Source organism: Rhopalosiphum padi, chromosome 3 (genome assembly GCF_020882245.1).
Source record: "Rhopalosiphum padi isolate XX-2018 chromosome 3, ASM2088224v1, whole genome shotgun sequence".
In the NCBI taxonomy this organism is placed as follows: Eukaryota; Metazoa; Arthropoda; class Insecta; order Hemiptera; family Aphididae; genus Rhopalosiphum; species Rhopalosiphum padi.
In genome coordinates this window covers 46,480,623-46,504,428 of record NC_083599.1, presented here as the reverse complement: position 1 = coordinate 46,504,428, position 23,806 = coordinate 46,480,623, and the positions used below count along the sequence as shown (strand labels likewise).

At 25.5% G+C, this 23,806-nt stretch overlaps 1 protein-coding gene across 1 annotated transcript in view; it reads right to left on the bottom strand.

The window, feature by feature from the left end:
* Positions 1 to 8,540, bottom strand: part of LOC132926874 (uncharacterized) — a 30,639-nt gene extending 22,099 nt beyond the window's left edge. The window contains exon 1 of the mRNA XM_060991294.1: positions 8,048 to 8,540. Within this exon, the coding sequence (XP_060847277.1) occupies positions 8,048 to 8,105 (58 nt within the window). The 5' untranslated portion in view covers positions 8,106 to 8,540. The remainder of the gene's footprint in view (positions 1 to 8,047) is intronic.
* Positions 8,541 to 23,806: the final 15,266 nt, after the last annotated feature.

Sequence of the window (23,806 nt, the reverse complement as noted above, 5' to 3'; positions counted from 1 at the left end):
TGATTAGCTTATAATACCTTTAATATATAGGTGACATGCAGTAATGCATTAAACAAGCAATACATTATTTATTTTAATATTTGTTCTAAAAATAATTATATATGAAATTAGTCAATATTTAAAATAGTAAATTCTACCCCTTCTAACCTCGAATACTTTGAAAAAAACAAAATATTTATATAGGTAGGTATGCTAAATTTTGTATTTGAAAGACAGCCTCGATAAAAGATTTAAAATAGTTATTATAGTCTTATAGACGATTCAATAAAACTGTTTGATGTTTGATTATTGCACTTCTTTAAGTTTTATAAATACTTAAACAATAATTTTCTATTAACTTTGTTTTTTTTTTTAAATAAGTCGTTCATTCGTTCAGTATAATACATTAATATAGCTTATATACACTGTGAATTAGATAGTATATTCCTTATTATTTCAGGAGGCGTAATTGTGGATTAATGAAATAATTTATAGTTTATACAGCATCTTAAAAAGAACATAATATGAAACACATGTCTAATTTTTGAAATTTATTGCAATATTGTGTATACATATAGTAGATGGACCTTAGAATTTTTTCACGATACTGTACATTGTACAAATTTCAAACTAAAGGAATATTTAAAATGATTTATTTTTAAAATAATGTTAATTATTCAATCTTTTGTTTTTATTTTTATTCTGATGGTTGTCTAATGCGTCAATACATTATTTAACTATTACTTAAATTATTGCATTTGGAAGAAAAAATAAATTAGTACCTTTTAAGAATTTTATAACAATATTTTCAAATCACTATTATCTTTCATAATTAATTTTAGTTCCTACTGCCATTTTATATGAATTGTACAATATATATATATATACTCAAATGCTGCTACATTTCCTTGTATTCTTTATTACTTATATAGTTATAAATAATAATTAATAAGTAATGTAGTAGAGCATATACATATAGAAATACTTTTAATGATAACCGTTGACGTCTAGTGATATATAATATATATAAAGATGTTTGGAATACAGACTTCTATAATTTTAACTGAAGTTTTTGAATATAATAAATATCTCTCATTCATATTATATTATAGGTATCTATACATTATGTGTGATATAAAAGCAAAGATATTTCAACCTCTAACTAAATGTAAACTTATGAACATAAAATTGTAGTTTTATTTAAATTGCTTGCTTAACATTATAGATTCATACTGGTTAATTTAAGATTATGAGCAAAACTAAACAACGATGTGTGTTTTTTTTGTCTGTCATCAGTCATCACTTTTTGGTCTCGACTCCCTTCTCCCCAGAAGCCGAAAACATTTATATTTATAATGGTCGAATTATATGTATTATATAATAATATAATAATTACAAGATTCCAGTCTCCAGACTATAGTAGGTGTAAAAGTATTTATTTAAGTTATAAATGACTAAAATTATTATATAAATTATTTTTAAACCTTCTCCCACCACCGATTTTTTTAAATACTCTACTGATTTTATGTATACAATTATATTGTATACTTATCGTATATAATAAACTATTCTAATGACATTTTCGAATTGTTGTTTAAAAAAAAAAATTAATTTAACCTACGGTACTATTGAATAAATAAAGTAAGTAGAAATTCTTTAGTAGAAATATAAAATATACTTTGTAATACAGTGTTCGCTCACAATCGTTTTTGCAATGAGTTTTGCAATTGATTTCAAATTTAACACGTTCATTACAATGACTAATTGATTTATAAAGCACATTTCATACTACTTTTTATAATTTATTTGTAGTTACCTATGGACTATGATTGCGGCCTCTTTATCCATCATCCATGATTAGCCAAGCCTAATAATTTATTGAAACCCATACATGTGTCATAATATCGTTAATTTTTTAAAATTTATATTTATTTCACTATGTTCAATTATTGCATTAAGATATTTTAATATAAATAACGACGAATTGCTGACTGATTGTTATTTGTCATAACTTATGACATTTATTATTTATACAAGTACTATATATATGTAAAATAGATTTTTTTTTATTAAAAAGACATAGCACGCGCATGTGTTGTCTCCATCTTATACACGTACGACATAGCAAATTTTTGTTCAGAAGTTTCAATATTATAGTTTTGATATTAGAGTTAACTGATCTATTATACAATTTAAAGGTAAGATTATTATCTCAACTCGTTTGCGCACAACATAAACACTCAAATTAACGTAAACATATATTTTGTATTTTTAAATTTGGACTTTCTAAAGTAATTAAATTATCGGTAAAAATTATCAATTTTTGAATATTCTATAGCATTATAAATTTATCTTATAATAAAAATATATCATTAGCAGGAGTACTATATCTAGGACCTAGGGACATCAAAAATAATCGTTGTCTATTAAATATATAGATATTAAGGTATTGGTAGGTTTCAAACTTTTAAACAGTTGTTCGCCAGCAAGTGGTACTATAACTACTTCTAAATTCTAACTATGGAGAATTACAAGTTCTTACAAGTTTTAAATGTTTTTGAAACGTGTTGAGGTAAAAAGTGTATAAATGTAGATGGTTATAAATTTAGTGAATATCGAACTTAAAATCTGATGACACAAATTTTAGGTGTTCAAAAAGACGCACAAACGAGTTGTACACTTGTACCTACCTTTATTATGTAAACCTAAAATATGTGTACCTACACAAACAAGTTGGTTTTTGTGCGCAAACGTACGCAAATCGTAAAAAGGTAGACGTACGCAAACGAATCGCACCCATATCCAGAGCCTCACGTAGCCGCCTTTTATTGATATTATTATTTTAAGCAAGTTATGATCTTTTTGAAACTGTACATTTTAAAACGATCATAACTTACTCAAAAATAATAATATTAATAAAAAGCCCTGGATAATAATCTTACCTTTAAATTTTATAATAGGTCAGTTCGCTGTAATATTAAAACTAACAGCACATTGTTGAAACTGGTGAACGAAAATTTTATATGTCGTATGAATGTAAGACGGAGAGAACACAATATGTGAGTAATACATCCTCTTAATAAATTTAATATTATTCACTATTCATTCATAATAGGTATTATGTAAACATAGGATATTATATAAGTATAATAGAGGTTTAAATTAGAAACTACCCCATTAATGCAATAACTAACTTTACCTATAATGTTTATTAATATACATTATAAATTCAGTATTTTATATAGATATATTGTAATTGTACATTTATGATCACGTGCCCAATCAATATAAATATCAATTGTAACCATGAAAAATAATATTTGACATGATATAAATTATAATATTTTGTAATATACTAGTTACGTAGTATAGGTATATTATAATTTATATTTTACAATACACAAATATATTCAAAATTATAATGCATTAAATTATAATAACTGCATCGTTAATATGTTGCATTAATATTAACTTACTATACTTATCTATACACATATATTATAATATATATATATAGGTATAGGTTTAAATAATTGTATAAGAGCCCGCCTAAAATCAATTTTAACATATTGCATATTGTTACGTCTAACATACATAATATAGGTATATTATATACCTATTATATACATATATACACGTAGGTATATATTATATACGTATACATAGTCGAGATCAGGTGATGTAGGGTTAACTTTTGTATATTCTACATATTACACTTTCTACGTGTTATATGTTTTATAAAAACTATTGTATTTTACCCGAAGTACTTTTTATGTGTACATAAACCTTCAGACCACAAATCGATCAATTTCAAAACATCAATGTCTCATTATACGTATAATACTACACAAAATTATTGTTCTTTATATTTATTATACATTTATACAGTGGACAGAGCTGCAACTTCAGGAACCAGGGACTTGTGGGTGGTAGGTCACTGCATAATGTATTTTAATGAATCGAAAATTCGAGAACATAAATATTTACGTATTCATAAGTATATAATAAACAAACTATCATTTTATTATGTCATCTTATGTAGATTATCTTATTCTGAATGTAACGAAAAATATTTGAACCACATTACGTCTAAGCATATAATATATATAATATATATAAGTTTAAAATAATATAATATAATTCGTCATGAAACATTAATGCACTACGCATAACGTTAAAAATCAGTAAAAGGTGAACACTATTTCATTTCACTATACTATACTTATAGACTATAACTAATCTATATAACAGTACCTGCCACTACGTGGAATTTAATAATTAGCTTAAAATGCTATGACGTGAGTAAATACATTAGCATAGGTACGCCTATATTAAATTACGTACGCGACTATTTAATATATAATATACAAGGTGATTTTTTTTAATAGAGAACAGACGAACAGTAAACACTAAATTTGAAAGTTATTTACGTTTTAAAAAATATTCTTAACATAACTTGAAATCACTACAAAACAATTTTTGAATATATATATATACCCACTTTAAACCATCAATTTTAAATATCGTGTTTCAAAACAAAATATATTTTCTTAAGAATTTCGATACCAAAAAATTAAATTTTGAATAAATAGTTCATTTTTAATATGTTCAGTTTTCCAAACTTTGTAATTGATTTCACAAAACAAATTTATATAAGAGCAGGAATATTTTAAAATAAACATACAAAACCATATAAATACAAAAATTCCTGATTCTAATTATAAGTATTTAAAATATATATTAATATATATGACTATAGAAGAAACTATTACTCAAAATTTGGTCCACTATACTTACTACTCAACCACATAAACTTACATATAGTATATACTCATAAGTTATAAGATATAAGTATATAACTTCTATTTAACTACTTGTTTGTAATTAAATTTCTGTTTATTATGGAAATTCTCAGCTAGCAAAGCAGATTATTCATATAGCGATTTCTCAGAATATGAAATTAAAAATGTATTGAATCAAAAAAATAAAAACTTAATAAATAATAACGGTAAAAAAAGTACTTAGTTATAGAAAATAATAAAAATGTACAACACCAATAAAGTTGAGGTTAAGACTTTTTGAGAAAATGAGTGTTTACAGTTAAAAGAATAACCTAATAATTGGCTAATATAATAGTGTACCAGTGTGCATATATATTATATACTTACCAATATATTATACCTATACATTATCGTTATTCGCAGATTATTATACGTAAATGTTTATTATATGTTGATGTTTATAAAATAAAAATATAAATTTCATGAATTATGTAACTTTATGATTATCATAACTTAGCGTTTCAACCATAGACCTTATGAGTATAAGGTCTATGGTTTCAACTCCTAACTTAGATATAAACCATAGTGTTAGTAATAAGTAATATGATTTAGAAAAATAAATTTAAAAGATAAAATTCATTAAAGACATTCAACTTTTAAATTAGGTATATATTAAAATAAATACGGTTTAATTGAAAAAATCACATTACTGGTCTTATCATACGTTCTTAAGTTAGTTTATACAATTAAACTTATTATAATTGTTCACGTTATAATATATGTACATGTAGGTATACACGATTAAATACAAAAAGCCAATAGGTAACATAAACTGAAATAATAAATTTAGAGTTTAGACACATAGAAATTATTGTTATTCATACCACTTTTTATAGTGAACAAATAGGTACCAACGTCGTAATATACTACATTTTGTTGTAATATAAAACATTAAAACAAGTAGGTAGGTACATATTACATGCGGGCTACTCTAATTAATTTGAAATGTTATCCAACTTATTTTCCATATAGCCCATGTAGGTATTATTCGAGCTATTAAAAATAAACATACTATTGTATTTATGTTATTTAAGCACTATTAAAAAAATATTTATACATTTTTTACACAGTAGTCTTATGGGAACAGCACAATAATTTATGTTCTAATCAGAAAAAAACGCCGATGAGACTAGAAATTTAAGGTCTATTAATTATTTAAAACGATATAAAACTGATGACATACTAATTGTATTACATAATATGTAAATTTATTTTGAAATTTCGAGCTAAACTTAATACTCAATAGTATCTATATTCTATGTAAAAAATATACACTATACCATGTTAAATATTATATTTGTCGTACAATTGGAACAAACGAAATTAATACAATAATATTGATTATTTGAAGTATATGTAGGTACCTAAACAACTATACTTCGAAATATTAAATTTTATTTTTTATTTCAAAGAATTCAATCGTATAAATAAATTGAATTTTTTGATTTATAGAAACCAAGAGATAAGTACGAGCAAGTACCTACATACATATATGTTGTCATGTTCGTTGAACTAAATAATTGTTGTGCAATTTCACCCGATCATATTGAACTTTATTATATTTAAACCGCCATCAGTTCCGGAATATCAATAGTCATATAAGCTTGTTTTCAAATTTCTAGTTATATTATGTTTGAAAGTTCCATTTTCATTTTCAAAGTTTTCGGAAAACACATGTGAGTTAATCGTCTGTTTCATTATATAAATTGTATTTGGCATTGCAGGAGTGTAGTAAATTGAACGGTAACTGAATTTGTAATATTTAATAGCTTTTGCCGCCATGGATTACGCAGTACAGAACATTTCAAATGATATGTTTTTATGTAAACGAGAAACAACCTTGTTTATGTAGAATCTAAGCGAATATTCTGAGAGATTTAAAAAACATTAAATACATTATTTAAATATAGCCAATAATAATTTACTTATAGGAACATTAACATATCGAATAAATTACTTTGTAACGTATTTATATTTTATACCTACGCACCTATATTACAGGGGTAGGGTACCCCTAAACATAAACAGCATCTTAGTAGGTGGGAAGAATAAGGGTGCAGCAGTCTTTCTTACCACGAAAACAGACATAATTTATTATTAATAGAATTTTCTTTAAATTAATTAAACATTAATTGATGTTATAAAATTGAAAATATAAAATTTTAAATTGGTTGTTAAAATCGTTCATAATTTTATTATATTACATATTACTAAATATAATATTTTTTTAATAAAAGAAAAGTAAAAACTGTAAGTTTAAAATAATAAGTATTGAAATATGTTGGAGGTGCGGGTTTGTTAACTATCGTAAATACAGTATTGTGAGGAATACTTTTAAAAAGCATTCAAGTAAGTAAAAAAATAACATTCAAAAAAATATTTATAATAATACTTAAATACGTGTTATAACAATTGTATTTCAAATAATTTTCAAATACCTATTTTAAAAAAACGTCCTTACTATTCATTTTATTTGCATGATTGTATGCCTAAATGAATATTACATTTTAAATTACAGCAAAAGCGGCGAACATAATATTCACATATTGGTAATTATAAATTGTGATAATTGTAAATATTGTAATAATTAATAAAAGTTTATATAAAACACAAGTATAAAATATAATAATTTTTAAATATTACTCTCAAAAGAAAAAAGAAAAAAAGTATTTTTATAAAGTACCTATTCGAAAGAGTCTTTGAATACCAATATCAAAATTTTAAATACCTGCTTTACACTTCTGGCTAAATATGGTCAATGTGACACTACCACATATATATTATAATATACCTAACTATAGATATTGTTTACATTTTAAATAATTATCTACGACTACCGCACATGATTATATTCATCAATATAATTATTATCGGCCGATGGACATTACCGTTGTCCTGAGCTCCATTTATAACTTTGTATATGTTTCGATATACGGTAATTATATAATCCCACAGGTCGTTGGTTTTAATAATACGATATATTACAAGTTTCGTGTAAACATTGTATACCTAGGCGTTTATAATATTTATATTATAATATACGAACTACGAAATATGAACCGATATCTTTTCTGCTCGACCCTGACCACCGCACCACGACGGTTGGTCATACTCATAAGTCATAACTCAACACCCGTTTATTATAATGGATAAAGATAAAACATTTATCATGAAATAAAATAATAATAACAACAACAAGATAATTGATATTAAATGATCGAACTCACTTTTATTACTGTAATCGTCGTACGGGTAATCCAGATAATCGTTGTCGACGTTGTCCATCTTACACTCGATATTACGATGTAATATATTCCGTCCGGTAGGTAAGGTGTGTAATATTATGACGTCGGACGAGAAAAAACAATACCCGAAACTTTAAGCGTTTTAATTTTGAACGGTTCTTTTGGCTCAACGATACATGGTAATAATAATAATATCGTGTTTTAATATTACGCGGTTAACTTCTATTTTGTTTATATATTATCGTTAGATGCGATATCATAGCATAGCGGAATCGGACGCGATAACAACACACTGCGTCTATTTTATAATATAATATTATGCCTAATAAAGTTTTACCGCGCGAGCGTATAATTAATAATAAAATATCTCATTTGAATAACACCACCAGACTGGACGCGGCTCGCGTAGTACTGCTGCAACTATGACGACTACGCGATGGAGACCGTCACACTCGTTCGTATCGCAACGTGCACTGAGGAGGGCGCCGCTTTTTCGACTTTCCGACTCGTCTCTGGGCGGTGACTGGCGGCGGTGGCAGCAGCAGATGTGGTGGCGGCGGTGGTGTGTACGTCGCGCCGGTGTGATGTATAATTATAGACGCGCCAATCTTGGTAAAAACGATTTCCGCTGCTCGTTTAATTTAAGTTTTTCGAATAATTATTCTCTTTCTCTCTCTCTCACTCTCGCTCTCTCTCTCTCTCTCTCTCACTATATATATCTTTATCTAGCACACGCGTACAGTCGTGTTCTAAGTCGGAACGGCCAAGACCTCACTTCTCGACCCCCAACCACTTACCTGGTATCAACCCCTCCACTCAGACAATTGGTTTTCTCGGGCGATTTTTTACTATCGTATTATATATATGTGCATCGCGATTTTATACTTTATATAGGTAATGTGTAGTCGTTCAGCAAACGATATCAAGCGAAGCTAGGACAGTCGACGATCGAACACGACCTTCGAAAATCGAGACGGGTTAAAGTTTAATTTCCGAGCTCCGTAAAACAACGTAATAACAATAATAATTATAGACTATAACGGGTGACTATATAATATATATACCATATTATCTAGGACCCAACGACCCGACGACGACGATAACGGGTAACGACGCGTTCACCTAGTAATTCGATCTACGTATAGTGTATAGTATGACGTACTTATAAAAATTGATGTTTGTAACAACTATTATATAATATAATAACATATTATATTATATTATGGTATACGAGACATCGAGACGGGTCATCGGAATAAACGTTTTTTGAATGCGATCAATTTTGCTTTAAAATTGAATACAAAATACGTAACACACTCGCCTCTGATGTAGTACGTACCCGAAAATGCGCGGTGTGTGTTGTATCGATAATTCTTTTTAACGAATATCAAAATATAAAATATACTCGTTTTTGCCCAGTACCTGCGTCTATATTCGTATTTGATATAGGTAGGTAGGCACACGAATAATACAGTGAATGATTAATATTCTGAAGTTGAACAATGTCTATAGGCATTATATTTCGTCAAGTCACCGAGTTTTGGGATTATTTTAGACAGACACGTCCCCATTCAAATAATTTTGATTTCTATTAATCAAAATTGCTATTCATTCCGAGACGAATGATAATATTTGTATTATTCGATTGTTAAAATGAAAGAGTGAAATTAATTTCACTTTTTTATATTGTACATACTGCATATATAGCTTATAAGTCGTCTACGCATATGTGACCGACAACCTCCCATATCGTATAGAAACCTATAAGTACCTATACCAGTATACCTATATGTTTAAAAACTGGGAAACTCGCTCTGCTGTTTATATCAGGTGTCTGTATTTACTTATATATATTGTATATCTATATCGAGCGTATCTCGTCATTGAGTAGGTCACTGCGATTGACGTATTAAATTTGTTCTATTATATTGATATTATTAATACTTTCTTGATTCGATAGGTTGAACTAATTTTTTCAAAAACATCGCATCACATTATACTTAGATTATAAGTCAAAATTGACGTACAGTGATATGTATGTAATAGTGTAAATATTTTTAAAATCGCATTGTGTATAGTAAATAATGTTAAATAAAATGGAAAAGTTTCAAGTTTCTACGATTAATACTTCTTTGAATAACATTATTAAACAAAACCGTTGGTGGATAAATCGTTATTGTACATTTAAATATCTAATGTCAACATTTAATCTTAAAATAAAATAATTATTATTTATTTATTTTTTTTGACATTTTGAATTTTCTATAAAATTAATTTATGAAAAAAACCTTATATTAAATACATTTTAAAGCTTTACGATAGAGAAAAAAAAATGTAAAAACGAAAAAAACTCATATTATGATAATTATAATTTTAAAATTTAACATAATTAAATTTTGTTATTTAATATTTTAGATATTTTAATATTTTATTTAATATTAGATGATTTATTATTTAAATAATGTCTGACAGTTAAACAAAAACCAGAGCAAAATTTGAAAAATTGTTCATAAAATGTATGTCAATATGTGTAATAAATATTATAATGTATATATAAAAAAAAAAAATTAAGTAACATAGTAAAACTGTTTTATGAAATTGTATTGTCTTATCTACAAATAAATAGGTACTTAAAATACAAATAATTGAATTGTGACATAATAGTTGATAAATTTCAGGCAAGCTGATTCTAATTTCCATGAACAAAGTACCAAATTATCTATAACTTTCTCATAAACATGACTGATGCTAGGCATATGCATAAAATGTTATTATTTATTACCAACACATTATTTATTATTTTGTAAATATTTTTATAGATGTACATAAATAACATAATACTTTTCAAAACAATATTAATACATAATATTATTAAATAACAGCAAACCCGATTTCGTTTCGATAAATATTTTGTTGTATCCTTTCACTCTTAATTTAAGTCAGTATCAAATACTGTATTCAAAGCTTCTAATGTTACTCTAATGTTATGATCCGATCTTTTATCGAATAGGTATTTATATCAATTACCTTAATATATAATTTACAAGACATTATCACAAAAAATATGTATACTGGTATAGTTGGACATTATGTAAAAGTATCAGGCACTTGTACTACATTCATTGACTGAAATAAGTATGCCAATAGTAAAAATAATCCACATTGATTAGGCTTCTAAATTCTAGAAGTTCTTATGGGTTACACTGGTTACAGAGTTACAGCAAATAAATTCACGTTAACGAGCACATTATCTGTACATACCATATTACCTATATATATTATAATATATTATACGGGGTACATACAACCAAATAAATCGATTGTTTGCATATTTTAATATTATTTTAGTTATTAATTTAAATAAAATATGGTGAATTTACTTAAAATATTATTTATTATTAGGTACCTATACTCTACATTGAAATTTAAAATATAAGCTATAAACTATAACTGTGATAATGTGATACTATTAGGTACCTATATAAAGTATGCGAACATTTATTTAAAAAAATTCAAGAGCAAGAAAAGCATTTTGATATTTTAGTGATTACTAGCTGATCATTACTGACATTGAAATGTGAAATATGTAAGAGTAAGCAAATTAACTTCAATCTATGGAAATTAATTAAAACATTATACAGCAGAACGGCTTTACGTTGCTAAAAATTGCAAGGTACTTTATTTGTTAATCACGTAAAATTTTCAAACATTCTTTATAACTATCCAGTTACATAATAAGTATTTAATATTATTATACATTTATACCTAGGTAATTGTACTTGTATATTATTATATTTTTGTTTAAAATAAATTATTTGTTTTTATATAGGAATAAATATATTTAAATACTTTATTACTTTATAATAATCTTTTATAATGCATTTTAATAAATATGATTTTACGGTTAAAAGAAATGATAATACTTAAAAGTCATAACAAAACGTAATACTTACTTTTACAGGTTCACTCTTTGACGTATGATATAACGTAATATTAATACCAATCATAATCCGAAAATTTGACATTTGAAATGCTCTAGTTTCACACCCTCACCACATTTTTTAAATATTTATAAAATTATATTTTTTTTAAAAAAGACTTAAAGATTATAAATGTACTACTATTTACTACATAATTATTTTACTATTATTAAGTAGTATTAAGCTATAAAGTGACCCAAAACATTCGACGACCATCCATAGCATACTGCAGGTCGATCATCCTGCATGATTACCTATTGTCAACTGTAGTTATAGTCAACTTAACTGTACCTATCTATTATATGTCCTACTTACACAATAGGTGCAGTAAAACAACGCGTTCGATGGTACGTGCATGGATTCCTTCCATTCGATCAATAGTAATAAATTCAATAGTAAATTCAATAGTAATAATTATTATTAACTTCACGAAGTCGGCTTTGGCAAAATGTTATTAAGCACAGAGACACAATTTTTTTCTTATTCCCGCCGCCGATAGTTATAATATAATATAGTATTAGTAAATCACGACAGTAAACGTGGTATATTATGGTTGAATAAATTAGATATATAAATAATTGATAACAATCGTGGTTTGTCTATAAATTGTTTAACTGGTTGAACGAAATACACATTCGAATAAAGGTCCCTGTAACGTTGTAAATTCTTGTTGATAAATTATAATAAAAGTTACACAATATATACAAACAGCTACTGCAACATATACATTAATTATACATGTCGGAGTAAATATTTTCAAAATAAATCGTAATAAAGTAGAGTAAAAATAATTAAACTAACATTTGATGTAAATGTCAAACCCGAATAAATTAATTTTTACAAATTTAAAATAAAAGTAAAATAACTCAATATTATAACAACGTGAAACAGGTAAATTAATTTAACTTTTTATTGACAGAAAATGATAATGTAAAAATAGTTTATTTTTTATATACCAACTATAATTCATAATAAACATTTTGTTTAAAAGATTCGTAGATAATTATTACTGTTTGAAAAATCATATATTATATTTAAAGCAAATATAAATTATTTAAGCCACTTCTATTTTTTTTATATAGATATTAATATCTTTTTCTAAGTGTTTATTTATTTAATTTAATTAAAAAACCTAACATAATAATGTAACTGAAATTTTTTGTTAGTCTGAAACAATTCTAAAATAAATAAGTATCTATACTATATAATATAGTATTATAGTATACCTAATACCAGTAGTAATACCTATATAGGTACGCTATATGTAACATACTATTATAAACCACACCATATAATACCATCCTATTTAATACATACCTACATAATGAAAATATAAGTTAAATAAAAACATAATTTTTCACAAACAAAATTATTTGCCAATAGCTTAGATTTATAATAAATCAAAATTATTATGATTGTTGAATTATTATTTAAAATCAAGTCATCAAGACTAATTAATATTTTTATAAGGTAATTATCAGACTTACTGAATCATTAGTTATATGAATAAACTAATTATCTAAGTAATTACTTAGACACCTATATATTATTATATTATACTTAAAACAGTTTTCTAGAATAAACTATTGTTCTCAATGACAGTATATTTAACTAAATATATTTTTGTATATACATCATACTAGTATACTTTAAATACGCCGAAAAAAATTATATCCACTATTATAATTAAAAAATCGTTGTTTTGCAATTATGTTTAAAATAATAAATTGCATACATAATTTACCTGATTATCATGGTTTTTATCCTCTTTAATAAAAACATACAATAACTTAATTATCAGTGAAATAAAAGATTAATGTTGAAACGAGGTATATGTATGATTTTGTAAAAAAAAAAATCGTCTTTCTAGAAATGATATGCTATGTGGTGTAACAAAAAATAAAACACATACGTATTTTTGTGTTATATAGATTTTGCTAGAGTTTATTTGAAATAATAATACAAAAAAAGGGGAAGTTTTTCTACTGTATTGGTTTAGGTTTTAGGTGGTACACACTACACAGACAAATAACCAAAGAACAAAAACCACGGAAAAAAAAACCATAAATAAATTAAAAATCCAAAATGATAATATAATCAGAGAATTAATATCATCACAAAATATAATAAACAATCTATTTGCTATGTTAGTGTGTTATCAATATTATAAAAATTATATATAAATTAATTATACATTCAAATATCAAAAAAAACGTATTTCAAAAACATTTATTAATTTTTCCAATTTACATAGCTACTATAGGTTTTATAATATGATGGATATAATTATTATATATTATAATCATGTATTAATATTGTGTTAAAAAATAAAAATATATATAAAAAAATACAAATAATGTATACAAATTAGCATAATAAGTAAATGATTGGATAGAATATGAATTATGTTCATCACTGTATAATGTATATAAAAATTAGTTTAATTTTCTATTACATGAATTTTAGATTCAGAAAACTCCTGTAGATATACTATTTGTTTTAAATTTAAATTTTTCGCTTACTCCAAGGTACACAACACACACGATACATTGAAGTATAGTATAACCAATACATTGAAAATTTATGAAAATTTTGAAAATTGTGAGGCGAGTATTCGTAATAAAAATACGTCTATTCCGACAACCTTAACTGTATTATTATTGTTATTATTTATTAATTATTATTTTAAAAAACTATAGTACAGTACAGTTAAATTAAATTTATTTCACGACATATGTTTTTATTTGATTTACCCCCCTCTCTATCGGTTTACATTTCTTCGGATACGGTGTCACCGCGTACCTATATAGTGGGGTGTTACACTGTTGACTTAAGTGAAACGTATGCTGACGTTATATATCCTACCCGTCTATTTTATCACGGTCTCGGCGAGATCGTCGGTTCGAACGAGAATCCGTTTTGGCAGCTGTGCGCGGTATATATGTTATTATACTATTATTAAAATATATACGTAGATGACGCGCACCTCCTATGACGACAGTCGGAGGGTCGTCGGAGTTAAGGCGTCCGGGCGAAAAGCGCACGGCTGCGCGTGAGTCATATATTATTATCGCTTTGCGTGGGCGAACAGTTAAACCGAGGTGACGTCATTGCCAATAAAACACACACACACACACACACACACACACACTAATGCGTTATTGTTGTTGTTGTTGTTGTTGTGGTGGTCATGGGTGGGGGGTGTGGGGGTTGGAAGCCGACGACATTGTCACTCGTGCGGGGTCTCGAGTGGAAATCCACCCTCAGACTAATCGTAAGTCGTACGCGAATAATGTAATATAATACATATATGTATACCGCGTATAATAGTATAAACGCATGTATTGTATATTTGTATATAACAATAATAATAGTAGGTACCTACACGCGTATACGAGTTAAATAATTGAGCAGCGTTACACGACGGTGCATACGCACAATCCGACAAATGTGTGGGACAACTCCGGTGGATTCTATATTATATTATATTAATATATTATTATATTATTATCGTTATACGAACTAACGTACAGGCACACGTTTACCTATAAATTGTTGTACAGAATATATTAAAATAAAGTACTACAATATCATACGTCATGGGCATATTATAATATATTATATCGACGGTCAGTGGTGGTATAATATGTGGTGAAAGGGGATGTGTGTCGATTTGCAGTATTGTATATTTAATAAGTGCGGTGTAAAGTATTTAGCTCCTGCAGGGGCGGGATTTATCACTCGCCAAGGGGGGGGGGGGGTTAATTATTGAGGTTCAAGGATTTACTTAACTGTACGCGGATCTAGGCGGGTAGTCATATAATTTTACAGAGACCGCGCTGTATGTCAGAGCCATTCAGAGCATTCAACTAATAAATAACCATATTATTCTTCTATGACAATATTTTATAATAATTATTGATAAATCATAATAATCACCTTAGAAAAAAAGATAACTTATTCCTAAGGAGGGGGGGGCTATTGCCCCCATAGCCACCCCCTTAAACCCGCCACTGGAGCCCCAAGAAAAAAAAACAACCTTATTAACTGTACTCACAACGAAATAATTAAAAAATGTTTACGTTTTAATTTTCTACATCGAATTTAATACAAAACAAACAAAAATTATAAAAAAAATGCAAATTTAAATAAGGTCTCTTGTATATATAATATACTATCCACATACAGAGTATATTGACTATAAACGGTAGATACTAATCAAATAATTAAACAAAGTATTAAAAAATTAAAAATAGAACGATTTGTTATTTTTAAACTACAAGATTTAATTTATTATTGGAGTAGGTGCTGCGTTGTATGTCTTATGTTAAAAATTAAAATGTTTCTCTTAATGTCCTTATGACAACCATTATAATGCATTTATAAAATATTATATATATGTATCCAGGATTATATTTATATGCATTAAATACTTTAAAAAATTGTATTTATTTTGCTGAAAAAGACAAATTTTTTGCGCTTTATGAAACGCGGTGACATTTTGTCGAGTTAAAATTACCTGATTGAATATTTAAAAAAAAAGAATGTTATTAACTGTTGCTACTCGTATTTAGTAGAATAAAATATGTAAGTGTTATTTTCTGAGTGGAGAAATGATTATATTGATTTTACAATGATGTGATATGTTTTTGGCTGTGTCTATATCTACTTTTAGAGAGGTGAAATCTTCAATATAATTTATGATAGAAAAGTGGATATAGTTGGTACATGTTGGGTTCAATGGTGTACTTTTGTTGATTATTGAAAAAAAGGTGGGCAAGTGAATACCGCTCCGCTGTACAGTTAGTAGGTGTCGAGCGGGTAACTGTAATTAATATGTTAAATTTGAATTCAATTGTGTACCATTGTATACGAAAAACAATTCTGAGCAAAGATGGTCTGTCATCTGTCAACCTACATCACAAAGTGTACTTCACGATATGTTTTTTTGATATAGCCATTATAAAGTTATTTATTATATTTTTAGCATTATGATAGATTCAAGGTTGACATAATTTTTTTCAAAAAATATTGCATTTATTAAATTATTAGTAAGTATTCAATTATTAAAATGATATACATTTATACCATATTATATAAACTTATATACTCATGTACAACTCAAAATGTAATACAAATTGTTCTATCTAATTCTTTTGTTTTTCCCGATCATAAAAAAAAGTACTGGGAATTTTTAATTTTGATCTCTCTTTAAGCACAAAAATATATATTTTATTTTCAAAATCATCCTAGCTCAAAGTTTAAAATCTAAGTATTTTCACTTTATCAACTATTTATCGTGTATTCGTGTATATAGACACAAATTAAACACACACACGTAATTGTAAAATCAATACATTCATCACTCCGCTCAGAATCTAAAACAAATCTTAAAGTCAAATTCATATGAACACATTTACAATGATTATTTGTATGATATTGAATCATCACTTGCTTTTTTAATTTTGGTTATATGTTCGAAGTAAACACATAAAGGACAAATACCAATCGCAACGATATTGGTTTTACGTCGGCTTTTAAGTATTCGTTGAATCTGTCTCCAGTTTTTTATGTTTACATAAAAAATATGTACAAATTAAAGAAATGGAACGTTATACAATTATTTATTTAATATATTTGCAATACAAACAATTATATTATATTTCTACTGAAAAGTAAAATGAGAAACGTTAGAGAGATAATTTAATTATAATTTATTATTATGTGATTTATTTTTATCAACCATTGTTTTATCATTGATTTAAAATTTACATATTTATAACAGTGAATTATCAATGAAGACTGAGATACACTTGACACCTAATTATATAAATCATTTTTAATTTTAGATTCCTATTACAAGTATGGAACCATACATGTATATTAGCTTTAAAATAATTTTTTAATTGATATTTTTCTGACAGTCAATAATTTTGAAAATGTGAAAATGTAGTACAATATGGTTCCTTATAAATTGTACTTTGCGAAATTTAAAAATGTTGAAACTATGCTTTTGCACAATTTATTCTTTAAGCTTTGAAGTACAACGTTTGGTAAAATTTATTTATACTCGTACATTGATTATAGACTTTATATACTTATAATTATTTATTAAATCATAATAATTGACAAGGTAGGTATAGTACTCAAAATATATTTTATACGGCAGAAAGTTTTTCCTGTTTTTTTTTTATATTTATTATTTATATAATATGTTCAGCGTAACATATTGTTTTGTAATTATTTCACTTAAAAATATTTAAAATTTATAAAAAATGTAGGTATGTTATTTTATTCAAATTAATAACACATGGTTATTGATGAAATTGATTTGATGTAATATTAAGAAATAATGATATTTAAATCAAAGTAAAGTATATGTCTAATATACGAGTATTTAATATGCGCTTAAAAATTATGTCATTTTATTATTACTATAATTTTTCAGGCCAATTTTATATACTATTTAGTCTAATTTATAACGAAGAACATTATGAATTTTTGATTCATAGACTCATGATATTTATATATAATAAACAATCAGTTAATAGTGTTCAGAAAACGTTATTGTAAAGTAAAGTAAAATATTAAAATATAAACATGTTTTTAGTCACATGAATTTTTTTGAATTCCCTACCAAAAACAAAATTACTAAAAATTGTTCTTCTTTTAAATATTTAATTTCTTCACAATTTGGACTCTAATAACGTCTATAAAAAAAGTTATATCTACTACAATTATATTTTTTGAATTAAAAAAAAAAATTAAGTTTTTACAAAAATTTTCTAAATTTTCTAATTTTACAAATTTAAATTAAAAATCCTTATAAAAAAATATATGTAAGTTTTTTAAATATTTTGAATTAAATAACGATATAACTTATTATTAATGTTATATCTTGTACTACATTTGCAAATTTTTAAACGGTACATATAAGTCATAATTAGTCTTAAAATTTTGAAAATTTAATTTTTTATAATTGTTTAATTTAAGTAATAGTGGAATGTTTCATTGAGTTTCTATGATAAATATATTTTTTTAATTATAACAAAATAATAAAAATTATTTGAACATCTATTCAATGTTGTCAAAATGTCATCAAAATCATTAATCCTTCATAAAAAAATATAGTTATGATGTGACTTTAGGATAAATTTTTTTTTTAATATCAAAAGCTTTAGTATTAAAATTAAATGAATTTTTAGATACATAAATAAAAAATAAACTACATAATACTAGAATTAGAATATTGAAATGTATAATTTTGAGAATATAGGTGCCAGGGTAACATGTACCTTGAATTTTTATCTAGAAAATATTGTTTAATTCTCGCGATTTTGATGAATTATATAAACAATTTATTTTTAAACGATAAAAAAATGTTAATATACTTATTTGTATTTTCGATATTTCATTGATGTTCTTAGAACCATTTATGAAGAACTTGATCTAAAATTTTCATGCAATTCCCCCTAAAAACAATAATAATAACATAATAAATCGAAAATAATATAAAATTAAATACTTAACTAAAAATAAATTGCAAAAGCCAACATATTTTTACTAAAATTATAAAAAGACTAATAAATTTTAATTCAAATATTCGGGGAAAACTTCAAGTTACTACATTAAGTTATTCATTTTTGAATCACAACAATAAAACAAAATCGATAATATCAAAAACTGAGTTTGCATAAATATTTGCGTTTTCCCCTTTTTTTATTTGTATTTCCACCGATCAATTAGAAAATTACTTGGAATTTTTACTTTCCATAAGTGCCTGTCAATTAAATCCAATTCTCTAGTAAAAACCACCTTTGAAATAAAATATTGAAGTATTATTACTGCTCCCAAAAATGATGGTACACAAAAAAAAAAACACGCATCGTTATAAAAACTCTCAAAAACTATAATATAATCTCGTGCCATGTATGTAGGTATAGTGTATACAATATATAAAATATTATATATTTTTTTTTTAGTTAATTAAGTAAACATTTCATAAATATGCAATTCGAATTTTTCCCATAATTGTTCTCAAGAGACAAGAATTATTCGTCACACATCACTCGGGCAGTCGCGCGTGACGTACCTATATTTATTATGGTACACTACCTATAGTTATTATAATAATATGGTAAAGTTTTTTTTTATTATTTTTATTAAATTTTTTAATTTATATACATATTATTAAATTATATAAGTAGAAGGACTAAGGAGAAACTAAAAGGATTCATTTGTATAAAATATAAAACTTTGTATCAATGCAATAGTTAATGCCTACAGTGAGAACATAAAACGAGTACAAAACGACGTTGATGTAATATTTCTTAAGACTGTTTAATATAATGTACCTATGTACGTATTTAATATATTTGTTCCATAGAAGATTACCCTGCCGTCTGCTCTAATAACAGACAAGTTGAGATAGAATTCACGCAAATCTAATAACATTGCAAAGGCATTTTCACATTAAAATTCATTAAAATCGTATGCTCAGTTTATTCACGTAGAAGATTATTATAGTTTCTAGAAAGTGAGTTACAAATTTACAAACTTAAAAATATTTCACAATATTATAGTTATTTTAATCTTCCAAATCAGCAAACATGGTTTATATATAATACTCAGTAGGTAAAATATATTATTAGCTATAGCTATGTTAGGAATTATTATTACTATTAAGTAGTACCTAATATAACTATACTTTGTCAATTTCTGGAACGGTGTATCAGACATTTAGAGTATTTAGACATCAGAGACGAGAGGCTTTTGTATGTCAATTATAATATTAGACATAGCACTATAAGTTATACCGGGTACCTAATCCATAGAAAATACATAGTTGTAATAATATATTTTACTTAACCGATGATCTGGTAGCAATACATGAGACGAATGATGAAACGAGGCTATTACTTGAACATCCGTAGCAGACCAAAGGAATATTATTACAAATGTTTTAATATAATCAAAAATAATTAAAAATGGTTAAATGTGATGGAACTGACCAATATATTACCTACCTGTATGTATAGTACCTACGTATAATGTTTAATTGCAATTTCGTTAATTGATATACATTTTTTAAACAAGAGATACTTACATTAGGAGCAGAGGTATTATACTGGAGCGTATATGGAAATATACGGCGTATACTTAAAACAATATTTATAAAGAAATATTATATATTATACATATATAAGAAAAAAATATTCATTGTATACGGTGTGTATACGGTGAATGGTTACTAATGGAAAAGGGTATATTATTTTATTAAATGTTTTTGAAAATTTAAAATTGATTTTTTAAATTCTATTGTATAAAATTATAAATAATATTTTACGACTGGATATCACTTATTAGGTCGTATATGGTATACTCGGATAATCTAAGACTGTGGAATAATTATGGTTACCAAACGTTTTATTTTTCGTAGGTCAGTACTCTTTTTTTATGCATGTCCTAGTGTACTTAAAAATAATGTTAAGTATATAAAATTGTACTTTTTTTTTGAAAATATTATGGGCTAATACATGTTTATGATTTTATAATTTGTTATTAATTTATATAATATATTTTATGGTTTGAGATAATGCAATCTAATCGGTTGGTAGCATAGTTAATTTAATTTGTTATCTGTTAATATGTTTCCTACATATTAACAAAGTTTTGTATTTATTTATTCAAATTTTACACGTGGTATTTTTACCAAAAAAAAAAAAAAATGTATTGTTTTTAAAATTTTTATATCTGATCACCACGAGTATAATCGAGTATAATATAATTGTTACGGCTGTTATTGATAGTACTATTTACATTCTATATAACCAGTGAGGTTACGCGTGACCGAACGGCAAACGCTCGAGAAACATACAATGTTATCATAAACAAACTATAAATATTAAATAGACTATAGTGCTGAATAATATGTATACATAGAATATGACAATATTTACTTAAAAGTCTATGAAAATCATGGCTAGTGCGTCATAGATCGATGATGCGGACGATATACAAGATCAATTAAAATTCAAAAAAATATAATGTAGGTATAATATAGAAATGTATAATGGAATATTTTAACAATAACATTTTCAACATATTTATGAGTTTTATATTTTTAAAAATTATTAATTAATACTGAAAATTAATAAGAAAAGTGATAAGTAAGTTTTATTTATACATATATACAATTTTTGGTATAAAATATAGGTACATATTGACTAAGTGTCGAGTGTAGTAAGAAAATTTTTTTTAAAATACATTTTAAAAAATATGGCATATACTCAAGACATTATTTACCAATACACACCTGATTAGAAGGTAGACATATATGTAATATACTAATATAGTAATATGTATAATGTATGATAGAATAAATTAATAAACATAATGCATTATATAATACTAATTACTTACAATATGAAATGCTTAGAAAGTTAGAGCTTCATAAAAGCGTAAAATATAATTTGAAATTACTCATCATGAAATATCATAATTTATTTTTAATTTTCATACTTAGTATAACAAAGAGAATAATCTTAGATATTATCATAAAAAGTCTATCTATTATATAATGTACTGACAGAAAAATAAAACTTATTGAGGAGTAATTAATTGCTTAAATTTAATAAAAATTGAACACGTAATTTATTTTATTTATTTACATTATTATATAGATCTATTAGGCATGCGTCTATGCCACTTGTTTTAATGTCAGTTCTATATCATACTTCAATAACATATATGTTATATATATATTGTGTAGACAATAAGCATTAGTATTTATATTTAGTACTAGTGCACTAACCCTCTTCTATTAGAGGTGGATTGGCATATCAAGAACTTTCGTTGTATTTTTATATTTTAATAAATAATATCTACAGTGGCGTAATTTGGAATTGGTTCTGGGGTGGGATTGGGATATAAGTTTATACTATCGTTCTAGTGGGGCTGTGGCCTTCCACACCACCCTTGACCATTAAATTTGATAAATCACAATATTATATTAATTTATTATTAAAAATTAAATGAGGTAAATAGTATAACAACGGTTTTTAAAGACAATAAAGTAAACAATTAAATTAAATTAACTATATTTTTCATAAATTATAATATCAAGTCAATTTTCCTTTTTGTTTTTTCGCCAAAATATCAAGTACGTCATCGGGGTTCAACTTAATGTCCCGATGCACTGATAACATCGTAAGTCCAGGGCATAAAATTGTGTGCAGTACCTAGCTAATATTAAATGGGCAGTAGCAAATTTAAAAGTGTGCGGTTTTTTTTGGATTTTATAAATTTTTATTTGATTAATTTTCAATATTGGTTATTGAAAATTATTAATTAGTAGAGCACGGATGTTGTAATACTAAAATATTGCAGTATTACACAAAAAAATACCAAAAATTACACTTAAAAGTTAAAATATTTAAAATTGCATTAAAAAATAACAGCGTTTTGTTATAAATGTTTTAAATTTACTGTTGTTATCTAAAATTCTACCAAAAATATAAATATGAATAATTCAGTATTCTATTCGAAGTAGCTGAAGAATTATAACAATACGATAATGCATAATATTGTTAAATAGTCATATTTCACAAATTATTTTTGTGCTGTATTAAATACCTACTAACTTGAAATTATGTTTATTTTATAAGATAACATAGATGTTACGACGGTTGAGTGTCGACTATACAACTAAAATAGATGTATATAAATGAGTAAATTGAATAAAATTGCAAAAAATTGTACT